This window comes from Rhincodon typus, chromosome 20, assembly GCF_021869965.1.
Source record: "Rhincodon typus isolate 14 chromosome 20, sRhiTyp1.1, whole genome shotgun sequence".
In the NCBI taxonomy this organism is placed as follows: Eukaryota; Metazoa; Chordata; class Chondrichthyes; order Orectolobiformes; family Rhincodontidae; genus Rhincodon; species Rhincodon typus.
The window spans coordinates 9,916,992-9,930,749 of NC_063351.1; the positions used below are offsets into that span (position 1 = coordinate 9,916,992).

Genomic DNA, 13,758 nt, shown 5'->3' on the forward strand with positions numbered 1-13,758 from the left:
CATGTGAGTGCTGATTTTCTTAAGCATCCTATACCTAGGGAGCAGGTAGGTGTTGTGCATCCAGAGTACATTCAACTCAGGTTAGATTATATATGGAGATCATTACTCCACAGGCTCCCCAGAGCTGAATTTCTAGAAATATTTAGGCATAGACTCTTACCCAGAACTGAATTTCTAGAAATATTTAGGCTTAACTGACTCACAGGAAAGAAATGACTGCCAGCATCTTATAGATAGCAAGAACTGCCGATGCTGGAGTCAGAGTCAACACAGTGTGGAGCTGGAGGAACACAGCAGGTCAAGAGCATTAGTGGAACAGGAAAGTCAATGTTTCGGGTAGGTACCCTTCATCAGAACTTTCAAACATAGACTTTCCTGCACCTCTGATGGTGCGTGACCTGCTGTGTTCCTCCAGCTCCACACTACCAGCATTTTGTCATTCTGGTTCCTGTCCAAAGGGGCAACCTTGCTAATTCAGGTCCATCTGGATTGGGAGGATGGCATGTAAAGAAAAATCATGTCTTAAGCAATAACCTGCTCACTGATGCTCAGTTTGGGTTCTGCCAGGTTCACTCATCTCATGGCCTCTTTACAGCCTTTCTTTAAACTTGGACAAAAGAGCTGAATTCCAGGGGTGAGGTGAGAATGATAGCATTTGATATCAAAGCTGTATTTAACAGGCGCCTTAGCAAAATGGAATCAATGGGTATCGGGGGAAAATTCTGTACTGGTTAGTGTCATACTTGGCACATTAGGGAGATGACTGTGGTCATTAGAGATCAGTCAGCTCAGCTCAGCTCAGCTCCAGAAACTCACTGCAGGAGTTCCCTAGGGAGTCTGCTAGGCCTTATCATTTTTAGCTGCTTCAGCAATGACCTTCCCTCCCTCATTTAATCAGAAGTGGGAACGCTCATTGATGATTGCGCAATGTTCCGGACTATTTGCAACTCCTCAGGTACTGAAGAAGTCCACACCCAAGTGCAGCAAGTTTGGAAAATTTCCAGGAGTGGGCTGACAAGGGGCAAGTAACATTCACACCACACAAGTGCCAACAAGAGAGAAGAAGAGAGAATCTAACCATCATCCTTTGACATTCAATGGTTTTGCTATCACCAAAAGCCCACTAACAACATCCTGTGTGTTACAATTGATCATTAGCCAGAAATTGAACAGGACGCGCCATATAAATACTGTGGCTACAAGAGCAGGTCAGATGCTAAGAATACTGCAGTGAGTACTCACCTTCTGATTCCCCAAAGCCTATCCACCATCAATAAGGCACATGTCAGGAGTGTGATGGAATACCCCCCACATGCCTGGGTGAGTGCAGCTTCAACAATACTCAGGAAGCTTGACGCCATCCAGGATAAAGTAGTCAGCTTGACTGGTATCACATACAAACACTTGCTCCCTCTACCACTGACATTCAGTAAGCAACTATATGTACTGTCTACAAGATACACTGCAGAAGTCCACTAAGGCTTCTTAGACAGTGCCTTCCAAATGATGATCACTACTATCTAGAAAGACAGGAGAGGTAGATAGAACATGAACACCACCACTTGCAAGTTTACTTCCAAGACACACACCATCCTGACTTGGAAATATTTCACTACTTCTTCAGCGTCACTGAGTCAAAATCCTGGAACTCGCTCCCTAATGGTATTGCAGGTCAACCTACAGCACATGGACTACAGTGGTTCAAGAAGGCAGCTCAGCACTCTCTTCTCAAGGGCAACCAGAATGGGAATAATTTCTGGTCCAGCCAGCAATGCCAAGCTCCTGTAAGTGAATAAGAAAAACATCCTTATTTTATTGGCTGGCTTGCCAATCGTGTGACCTCTCCCTCTGCTTTAAATGTCCTTGTGTGCAATTTGTAGCTTCCTTGACCCGGGCAATAAGATCAGGATTCATTTCTCAATTCCTGCTTGTGCTTCTCAATATAAGCATCCACTGGTGTTGGAAGTGACAAAAATGAGACAAAAAGACCAACAACCTTCCTCTTTCAATATCATGTCAGTTTTTAACCTGCTTAAAATGGGTAATTTAGATAATTCTGGATGAATAAACTCAGAAATACTGCAAAACCTTCTTATCTGTAATTAACTTCTGAACCTGAATTCACAATGCCTAAATTAAGTGTGCCAGGTTTTAATTTTTCTGTACTGGAAATTTACCTGAATGGTACATTTATGTATTGACTGAGCAAAAACAGTTTATAGCATAAAGCTAAATAGTGGAATTGTTGAGGAAACTAAAACCATGGTACTAATATAAATGATAACATTTCTTACAAATAATTGAACTGTTGTCAAGCCTTTGAAATGTTTTCCCAATATGTAAAAGTAAGGAAAGTGGCATTCCTACATTTGATGTGTTAGTGCTATGTGACTGTGCCAAATTTATCATGAAGGACCTCTGATTATCACCTAGTTGTCATGGATTTAGCTGGTCTCAGCTGAGGTGGCGCAGAAATGCTGTTGTTGTCTTGTGTCTCTGGGTTATAGGAGAAAAACATCAAATTGAATTTCCACCCCATCAATGCTGTGTACTCCCTACTAGAAATAATTTTGAGCATGCAATATGATGACAGACTTTGAATCAGACAGGGAAATTGATACCCTGCCTGGCAGATATTACCAATAGTCATTGCATAGGCTTCATTTAGTGAAGAATGTTCAGCTGGTTTAGAAGAGTATTGTTATATATGTTTACATGTTTCTGCTTTCAGTCAGAGCAGATGTTTATTCTGCTGTTATCATGTACTATGTACTAATGCTTTAGCCCTCTCTACAGCCATTATCACACAATTTGCCTTTTGTTCTCACAGAAGGTGCGCAGAAGAGCCATTTCAAATCCGTGCCCTCTGGTTCTTGACCCTTTTAAGAGTGGGAACATTTTCTCCCTATCTATACTATCTAGTCCATTCATGACTTTGATAATCTTTATGAGACCCCCTTTTAGTTTTCTTCTTTCCTAAGTCCCAACAGTCTCAACCTCAGAACACAAATTTCTCATCCTTGAAACGATTCTTGTAAATCGCTTCTGCACTCTCACCAATGCATCCACTTCCTTCCTATATTGTGGCACCCAGAACTATATACAATACTTCAGCTGAGGACTAACACGTCTCTTATACAAGTTCAAGAACACCTCCTTACTCCTGTATTCAATGCCACAGGTTAATAAAGCCAAGGATGGTGAATGCTTTACCAATGACTCTCTTAACTTGTCCTGCGACCTTCAATGAGCAGCGCACATACGTACCTAGGTCCTCTTCCACCCAACACTAAAAGTCAGCAAAGCATTGGATGTGAGGAGTCAATGACATTATGTGAACACAAATGCCTCACAGGCAAAGAGAAAGTCAAGCTATGATAAAAAATGTGTCACATTTTGAAAACGAAAAGGGTGTGTGATCACTGATCTCCATTCAAAGAGATAACCATATTTAAAAATACATCTCGACTGGAGAAGATACCAAGGAGAAATAGGAGATCCATTACTACCAACTATGACTGAACTTATTTTGTCAACAGACATCTTACTCAATTTGTTTGATACAGGGGCGAATTTATCTTCTGTCTTATCAGATGGAATATCTTCACTGAAACGCATGAAGTTACAGTCAACAGACCTACAATTATGTGGTAAACAGCCACTGCGATTAAAGGAACAACACAACATGGAGCTGGAGGAATACAGCAGGCCAGGCAGCATCAGAGGAGCAGGAAAGTTGACGTTTCAGGTCAAGACCCTTCTTGAAGAAGGGACCCGACCTGAAATGTCAACTTCCTTGCTCCTCTGATGCTGCCTGGCCTGCTGTTTTCCTGCAGTTCCACACTGTGTTATCTCTGACTCCAGCATCAGCAGTTCTGGCTATGTTTGAGCGATTAAAGGAATGTTATGATTATCATGAAAGGATAAAAATGACTGAACTTTCATGAATGTGCATATCATCCAGGACCAACAAAGCTCACGTGTTGAGTAAGAATGCCTGCTTTACCCTCATCGCAGTGTATTTAAATGATGTAGTTCAACCACTTCATAAGAAAACTAGCATCAAAACAACTAAGAAAACCCAACTCAGTGGGAGAGTTTGAAGAGACAGAAAAGACTGCAGATACTGGAATCTAAGGTAGACAAACAGGAGGCTGGAAGAACACAGCAAACCAGGCAGCATCTGGAGGAGGAGAAGTCAAGTCTCAGGTATCACCCTTTTTCAGGACTGGATGTGGGGATAGGGAGTGCTGTAGATGAAGAGGTTGGGGGAGAGTAGCAGAATGGTGGTGATACATGGACACTGGCAGTAGGTACAATCTAATTGGTCAATGGGAGGGAAGAATCTGGTTGATAGCTGGAGTGAAAGGGAGGATGCGGGGCTGGAAAGGGAGCCGGGGAATGGGTGGGATGGTTATTTGAAATTAGAGAACTCAATGTTAAATCCTCTGAGCTGTAGGTAGGCCAGCAGGCCAAGCGGAAGATAAGGTGCCGTTCCTCAAATTTGCAATCTGATTCTCACAGGAGGAGGCCGAGGATGGACATGTTGGAGAGGGAGTGAGGGGGTAATTCAAATGAGTGTTTACCGGGAGGTTAGGTTGGCCATTTCAGGCCAGGTGAAGATGCTCGGCAAAACGGTCACCTCGTCTACGTTTGGTCTCACCAACGTAGAGAAGACCGCATTGGGAGCACAGGATGCAGTAGACTAGGTTGGAGGAGATGCAGGTAAAACTCTGTCTTGCCTGGAAGGACTGTTTAGGGCCCTGGATGGAGGTGAGGGATTGGTGTGTGGGCAGGTGTTGCATCTTTTATGGTTACAGGGGAAAGTGTCAGGGGTGATGGAGTGGTTGGTGGGGAGTGTGGCATGAACAAAGGAGTGGCGAGGGGAATGGTCCTTGCTGAAGGCAGAGAGGGGCGGGGAGTGAAAGATGTTCCGGGTGGTGGGGTCAAATTGGAGTTGGCAGAAGTGTTTGAGCACGATACGTTGGATGTGAAGGCTGGTGGGGTGGAAAGTGAGGACAAGGGGGACCCAATCTTTATGTTTGGGGGGGTGCGTTTAGAGCTGAGGACTGGGGGAATGGAGGAAGCTGTGAAGGGCTGTCTGGATAACAGAGAGGGAAAAAAACATTGTTTGAAATAGGAGACCCATAAGTTTGAGAGTTGAACCTAAAAAGACATTCCAACCAGCAGAAAGGACATACAGCATGAAGACATCTGAAATTTTCAAGCTCTTGACAGATATCAGTCACCCGATCAGTACATAGTGGTAAGGGTGAAGCTACTTCCTTCGTTAGCACAATTGTCTTCCATGAACAACATCCAAGAAATCAAAGGTCCTCCATATAGACCATCAAAAATCATCAACCAAGTTCTGAGTGAAAAATATTCAAGATCAACAATCCTCAAACCATTGACCTACTGGCCTTCCAAGTCTGAAACAAGCATGTTCTGGAAGCACTGTGAAACCTCCAGATTACTTAAATTTATGAAGTTAGAGACTTGGGGGTGGGATAAGATTAGAAGGAGTAGTGGTAAATGTATTACAATTGTCTACATCATTGTGTACTGGTTTAAGTGAGAGGATAAAGCTTGGGAAAGATGAGTTGACAGTGTGTAAGATGTTGTATAGGACAATGGATATGAAATCTATCAGCTAAACTGAAATCCCATCTATACTAATATAACACAGTGACTTGGTGGAGCAGCCATCAGTTCTGAGCGTTTGATTTAATTGGACACGAGCAGTCTCCTGCTGGATACACATGTGGCTTACTTACCTCCTATTAGTAATAGTTGATATGCCGAACATCAAACATTTCAGGAACAAGTCCTTTGGCACACTATGCCTGCACCAAGCGTAATGCTGTTCTAAACTGATTCCATCAGTCTGAACATAATCTGTATCTCTCTATTCCCTGCCTGTTCATGCATCTGTCAAATGCCTTTTAAACATTGCTGTTGCAACTGCTCTACCACCTTGCCTGGCAGTGCATTTCCAGGCACCTGCCACCCTTTGTGTACAACACTTGACTCGCACATCTCCTTTAAACTTTTCCACTCTTGCCTTAAACCTATGCCCCCTGGTATTTAATGTTTCCACTCTGGGGAAAAATACCCTGACTATCCATCCCATCCATGCCTCTCATAATTTAAAAAATTATACCAGGTCGCCTGTCAGCCTCTGATAATTTCGCAAAAACGATCCAAGTTTGTCCAATAATACACACCAATCCAGACAGTAAACCTCTTTTGCACCCTCCCCAAAGCCACAACTTCCTTCCTATACTGCGGCAACCAGAACTGCACACAGTACTCCAAATGTAGCCTCACTAAAGTTTTATATAGCTGTGAGATAACTTACTAACTTTTACACTCAATGTCCCTACCGATGAAGGTAAACATGCCATATGGCTTCTTTATCACCTTATCCATTTGTGTTGTCACTTTTAGGGACCTATGAACTCATAACCCAAGATCCCTCTATACATCAGTGCTCCTAAGGATCCTGTCATTTACTGTATACTTTCCCCTTTCCTTTTGACGTCTCAAAATGCATTACCTCACACTTGTCCTCACACTGAACTAAGAGCTAATATAACCTGTATACAGTTATTGAGATGTAATAAACTGGGTAGATATTGAGTGAAAATTAATATGTTTTCCTTATGTGTGAGATATATGTTTACATGATTTACCTCAAAGTCTTTGCGTATGGTGGTGGCTCTGGTTGGTTTCCTAATAGCACACCCCTGCTGAGCCTAACTTACTGTTCGAGTCAGATTTTCATTGTCAGTAATGGACAGATCTATGACTTTCCCTGCTGGTGATAGGAATGCTCTGAACACCTAGAGCAGGGGGCTTCTCTGTCTAACATGGAGCATAACGATTTTCAAGCGATCATTACAGGTGGCCCTTTCAGTTTCTACTTTTCCCATGCAGATTTCTCAAGGTGCACACAAGACCAGTTACAAAACTGGATTTTCAAAGCAAAAACTTTGGGACTCTGAAACATGGACACCGAAGACCAGAACAATGCAAAAACAGCAGGAGATCTAAAAATGAGTGGTGTCTGAGGTCAGAATCCACAAGAAAGGTTATTTTGCAGTGTATGAGAAATCTTAAAAAAAAGACATTGCAGTTATTTTGGTTAAAAGGTGTTGGTTACGGATGAAAGAAGATCAGATTATTAATTATCCTACTAATGGAGGGACATTTACAGAGCTGAGTTGTGGAGGCTCCAGGACTGAAATGGTTATTTGAAGATGTTTAGCATTTGACAGTCTGTCAAATAGTAGATATACAGCTGTAAATGTCATTTAGGGACAGTGACACATTTAATAATATTATGGTGCCAGCTAAATACATGACAGAAATGATAACATTTGGATGAATGGTGTGTGACACATGAACAGCTGACAACCGTATAGCCAACTGTTTATAAATTGCAACCACTGAACTAGGCTTTGGCCTGGACTGACTTTAACAAGGAAGGTGGTCATCTAGAAAGCTAGCTTCAGACAGGAAAGGATTGCAGAAAATTTAGGAGAAATAAACAGTCCACGAGAAGAAAGTTAAAGAGGTAACGAAGTAATATCGGAGTATGTCTAGAAGGGTAGCGTAGCAAAGCACTGAGGAGATTTTTTTCAAGAAGATGGCGTCACTGGGATAATTGCCTATGAATGGTAACTAAGAATAGGTGGGAGATGAAACCATTGGATCTATGAGGAATAATAACAAAGTACAGAAAATACTCAGCAGGCCAGCAGCATTGGTGGGGTAAAACAAAGTTAAAGTTGCAGGTGAATAACCTTTAATCAGAATCAGAAAAGGCACTTTGAAAGACCCTGAAGTCACATAACACCAGGTTATAGTCCAACAGGTTTATTTGAAATCACAAACTTTCAGAGCTCTTCTCCTTCTTCAGGTTTCAAATAAACCTGTTGGGCCATAACCTGGTGTCATGTGACCTTTGACTTTGTCCATCCCTGTCCAACACCGGCACCTCCACATCATGGCTACCATCCACACTTTAAAAGGCCTGGTATGTATTTTTGATGAGTTAAGGAGTATAGACATTTTATGACTTAAAGGTCACCTAAGCTTCTGCATTGCCTCTGTGAGTTTAATTACTAGTAACGCACTGCTGCATTGCTTCAGGTTTATTAGTAGGCCTTCAAGTATTTAAGCCAGTGACAATGATTTGGATGGAGATTAAAGTTCCATGGATTTGCATTAGTTAAAATTGAACCCAACAAGTCTCAAGTGACTTAAATCATAGTTTTCTGCATGGTAAGCAGTGGAACATAGAATGTTAAGTAAATCAGAGTGAAGGAAGCAAGAAGAAGAATCTAATCATTTTATATTTAAAATATTTTCTGAACATTCATGCTGTAAAACATTAAACTAATTTGGAACAAACCTAGTGTAATTAAATCTGGAGCTCAAAATGAAATGCAAGAACAGAGCTTTTGTTTTCTCACTCAGATACTTCACATGAGGAGCATTTTTCTAAAGTATAATTCCTCTGAATTAACTGACAATAATACATTAAATGTAATGTACAGTGTCCAAGAAAGATGAGAATGAAACACCAAAGATTGTAATTGATGGTCACCATTGCCTTGCATAAGTAGCTAGCCTGTTAGCTTCTGGTGAAATGCTGATGTACATAGTCTGGAGATAGCAAGAACTGCAGATGCTGAAGTCAGAGATAATACGGTGTGGAGCTGGAGGAGCACAGCAGGCCAGGCAGCATCAGAGGAGTAGGAAAGTTGACGTTTTGGGACAGGAGCCTTCTTCAGAAAACCACTGAGACAGAAACCATGTCAGGAGCCTATGCTGGCAGAGAGTGGTATTTTACAGATTTACCAATTAAGATGCCATCAAGAGACTCTGGCCCAATCAGAAAGTCAAGAGCGGCTGAGGCTACGGGAAGTAGGAGAGAAGGGGTCAAACTGGATTTTGTTAACTGCTGCAGGAGCAAGCAGACCCTGCTGATGGGTGGAGCGAGTGGGTCCACAGTCTATCTATGCAGCCGTAACCATTCAAAATCCCATCACTGCAGAGGCCCCTTCTTAGGCCCATGACGAGATCATAATGCAGCCTTTCCTCCACTGAGCAGTCCACTGCCTCTTGAAGTTACTGACCAATGTGGTGGCAGCATCTTTCATTTCCATTAAGATGCCATCAGAGGTAGAAAGTGACACTTAATTTGTTGAATTAGTCAGGCACTGGGGTGACTGTATCTGTGAGGTTCCTGCCACTGGTAATATTCTGTGACAATGGAAAGACATCCAGCTCCCTCAAATCCTTTAACACTATTCTTCACAACCTTCTACCAACCAGCACATTTTCCCGAGGACTAGTAGAATTCAGCCCTTAGAGCCATTCAACCCGTTAGGGTCTTCCTGGCTTTCTATAGAGAGATCCATTCAGTCCCATTCCCTTACTCTGTCTCTATGGCTCTGCCCATTTATTTCTCTCACATACCTATTCAATTTCCTTTCTATGCCTGAGGATTATTGGTAAAGACAGTGAGTACTTCTAACAAAAGTAAAGGCTTGCAGATGCTGAATATATGATTTAAAAACAAAAACTGCTGGAGACTTTCAGCAGGTCTTGTAGCATCAGCGCAGAGAAACTGAATCCCATGACTCTACATTCACAACTGTTCTAAATTCTAAGTAGTTCTGACAGATGTGTTCATCTCAGTTTTGCTGTGTCTTTGTGAATAACTTCTCAGAAAATGCTTACGAATTGTTGAGCCCTCGTCTTTTTGATATCAATGTTGATTTTTATCACTATCAACATTGATTTCTGATAGAACATCTATTGAAATTGCTCACTACTTGAGGAGCTGAATTTAGTATGAAACACAGGTTTTAGGCTTAAATAATCGTTGGAGATAAATTAATAGGGATTTTTAGTTGATTAAGGATCATGTTATTAACTTATGCTCAGTGTTAAGCAAATAGTTTACATGAAATAGGTTTACATGAAATCATCTTTTTCCTATAATGTGATTCTGGATTAATTTTAATTGTCCCCGGTCACAAATTCCTTCACCATATTGCTTAAGATAGGAAATAATTCTGGAATGTTGTTCCTGCAATATTAACAACCTTCTAGAATTTTATCCAAAAATTATCCAATTTTCCATTTGCGAGCCTAGACTTTGTACAGGGATAACATATTCAACCACTTTCAATCAAGAGGAAGTGACTGAACAGGGGCATATTAGAACTAAACTTGACACTATACCATGTCTACAAAGGAGCAATTTCTAACACAACAGTTCCGTAGTTTGAACCCCCTCTCATCCTATCTTCCCTTCTGTTGAGCACATCCAAGAAACCATTCAAGTAACTGGACAAAGAACTACTGAACCCATTCATGGACCCTATTCCACTGTATTTTGGCAAAACAAATCAGGGCAAGACTTAGACATTTAATGGTAGGGTTCTGGGGAGTGTTGCCAGACAAAGAGATCTTGGGCTGCAGGTTCATAGTTCTTTGAAAGTAGAGTCACAGGTAGACAGGGTAGTGAAGAAGGTGTTTGGTATACGCACATTTATTGGTCAGTGCAATGAATATAGGAGTGAGAGGTCATGTTGCAGCTGTACAGGACATTGGTTGGGCCACTTCTGGAATATTGCGTTCAATCCTGGTCTCCCTGCTATAGGAAAGATGTTGCAGAACTTGAAAGAGTTCAGAAAAGACTTACAAGGATGTTGCCAGGGTTGGAGTGTTTGAACTATAGGGAGAGGCTGAATAGACTGGGGCTGTTTTCCCTGGAGCTTCGGAGGCTGAGGAGTGACCTTAAAGAGATTTATAAAATCATGAGGGACATGGATAGGGTGAATAGCCAAGGTCTTTTCCCTAGGGTAGGCGAGTCCAAAACTAGAGGGCATAGGTTTAAGGTGAGAGGGGAAAGAATTAAAAAGGACTTAAGGGGCAGCGTTTTCATGCAGAGGGTGGTGCGTATATGGAATGAGCTGTCAGAGGAGATGGTGGAGGCTGGTACAATTACAACTTTTAAAATGCATCTGTTTGGATACAAAATAAGAAGGGTTTAGAGGGATATGGGCCAAATGCTGGTAAATGGCACTAGATTAGTTTTGGATATCTGGTCGGCATGGATGAGTTTGATCGAGGGTCTACTTCCATGCTGTACGACTGTATGAGTTAGGATTGGGGGATCACAACATTGGATCAGTGCTGTGACTGACTGTGCAATGCTGACTGAGATATGGGGTGAATACATTAATAAGATCTTAAATAATTTAATCTGTGCCACATTTGCAGGCAAAGGCTGGTGGTAGAAATGAGGATCAGCATGCCAAAATTGAGTACTGAAGGAACTGCACAGTGATGAGGTGGAACTGGTATTCAAATGTAATTGTGCAGAACGCACTTAAAATAATTAGCATTCAAATATATTGAGATAAAATTCAGGAAATTAATCGATCTCCATGGGTTGCAAAGAAATGTGATCAGCTCACGACAGCAGAACAGTGGAAACCATTACTACAGCAGCAAGCCTTAAAAATGGACTATTAGACTTGCCTTTTTCATATTTATAGGTTTCAATAATGTATACCTACCAGCAAGCTTCTCACTAGAATCAACAATTTCAAATTTTCTCTTCCAGCAAACACAGCTAAGGTTTTCATTGAGGTGCAAGATGAAAATGACCATGCTCCTGTTTTCACCAAGTCTCTCTACCTGGGTGGGGTGACTGAAGATGCCAAGACATTCACCACTGTGCTACAAGTTGAGGTGAGTGGGGTTGATGAAGTTGCTGCATACCTCTTTGTGGATTTTAGTGTCAGCTTTCATCACTCTGTTACTGTAAAAACCAGTAGGAATTCATACTTGTGGATGACTTGATCTAAATCTTAAACTTGTCACATTACTACATGAGCTATACAAACCAGCATTCGTACAAAATCATTTTCAGACTGTAATCGCTACAAAACACTGCACATTATTAGTCTTCGGATAAATTTTCCTAGTAGCCCTTTCACACACTCCTCTTGATCCAGCCTTTTTGTTTTTGTTTGAGATATTGAAATTATTCAGTTGCTCAATTTAAAATGTGTAAAATAGTAATTTGGTAACCCAGAACTTGAATATTACTGAGAAAGAACATTTTGTTAAAGTTAATCGCCTTCCATTCACCAGGATAATTCACAAGAGATGCCAAAGCTTTGACGAAGTGTTTTTTTTTATCAGCAATGCTCAAATGTAAATAAAATGTAGAAATGACATTTTGTACAATTTCAACTTGAATTGCAGATAATTAAGCCACTTGAAATTACAAGTAGGCTGCATATCAGCTATCAAATTATTTCAGCTGGATTTGCATCATTGCATATACCAAATACATGTTTATAAAGTCCATTGAAGCTGGAGTGCTTCATATTTTTTTTCAATTTTTACATTGGTTTACCTGCAGTTCTTTCAATTTTCCCATTTTCTAAAGAATTGGATTTAAAATGTAGCTAAGTCCAAAATATCATTACAATATTGATTTTTAGGCTGTTAGTCATCCTTAGTAGCCAAAGGTTTATTATTACAGTTAGATTTCTCTTTAGAATAATTGTTGCTTGTAAAGCCAGCATTTATTGTCCATCCCTAATTGCCCTTGAAAAATTGACAGTAATAGGAATCATTAATTCCGTTTTGAGACTTCTCTAAGTGTGAATTAACAAATCAGGCACAGAGGTCGACACAATGGAAATGCACCTAGCTGGTCGACTGCATTGCAGAAAGAAAAGAAGTTATTAAACCATTATCATTAACATGATAAGATGAAAAGTGGTGGAAACCATCATAATGACAAGGCCTATTGCTTAATTATTCAGCACATTAATCAATGGGTAAAACACATGTTTGATAATCTTAAACCACGCTAAAGTGCATGAGATAACCCTCAATGTCTTTGTTCAATACAATGCTGGAGAGTGTTGAAAAAACAACTTGTTAGTAAATTGACAAATTCTGATTGAAAGGCCAGTTTAACTCATTTGAGAAAGATAAAGGATCATGATGTGTGTTGGTTGATAGCAAGCAAGGAAGTTCATATTGTCAGAATGTCCAGAAAATGTTCGAGTTTAGATGGAGACACAGCAGACGTCCTAACAGAATAGAAAATATTTAAATGACTTAAAAGATATGGTTTCTTGATTTGAGTTTGTCCAATGCAGAAAAGCAAGCCACTGAGAATTGTTCAATAATTGGTAATGAAGGTCAACACAATTTAACACAAGACAATTAACAGTCAAAAAGCTAAAAGATCCCCAGATCAACTTGTTTGAGTTGTTGGTTGTATCCACTCCAATGGAAGTTTTCCAGAAAGATTTGCCAAACAAACCAAAGACTTATAGCATAGGACAGCTCCTGAAAGTTAGTTGTATATGTGAAGGAATCCTCATAGGTCACAAAGCTTCCAGGTCCTAAGTACAAACTTAATGGTTTATACAATCACTAGAACACCCAAATTTAGTTAGATATGTGGAACATGTATCTTTTTGCATGCACCAAGGAAATGCTGAGCTTTCAATCAGTTTTCCATCATTAACCAATCACTTAAGTGCAGTGTCCACCTACACATAGATTAAGGATCAAGCTAGATGGGATGGGACAAGACAGAATCATTAAATGATTACAGTAGGACACACACTGACATAGGTTAGTAACATGTTTCATGAAGAAAGATCGATCTTTGAGAGTATATCATGATCACAATGTCTAAAC

General features: G+C 40.6%; 1 protein-coding gene across 1 annotated transcript in view; it reads left to right on the plus strand.

Annotated features, from left to right (window-relative positions):
* pcdh15b (protocadherin-related 15b) overlaps window positions 1-13,758 on the plus strand; it is a 606,743-nt gene that overhangs the window by 493,805 nt on the left and 99,180 nt on the right. The window contains exon 30 of the mRNA XM_048609162.1: window positions 11,651-11,778. Coding sequence (XP_048465119.1) covers window positions 11,651-11,778 — 128 coding nt within the window. The remainder of the gene's footprint in view (window positions 1-11,650; window positions 11,779-13,758) is intronic.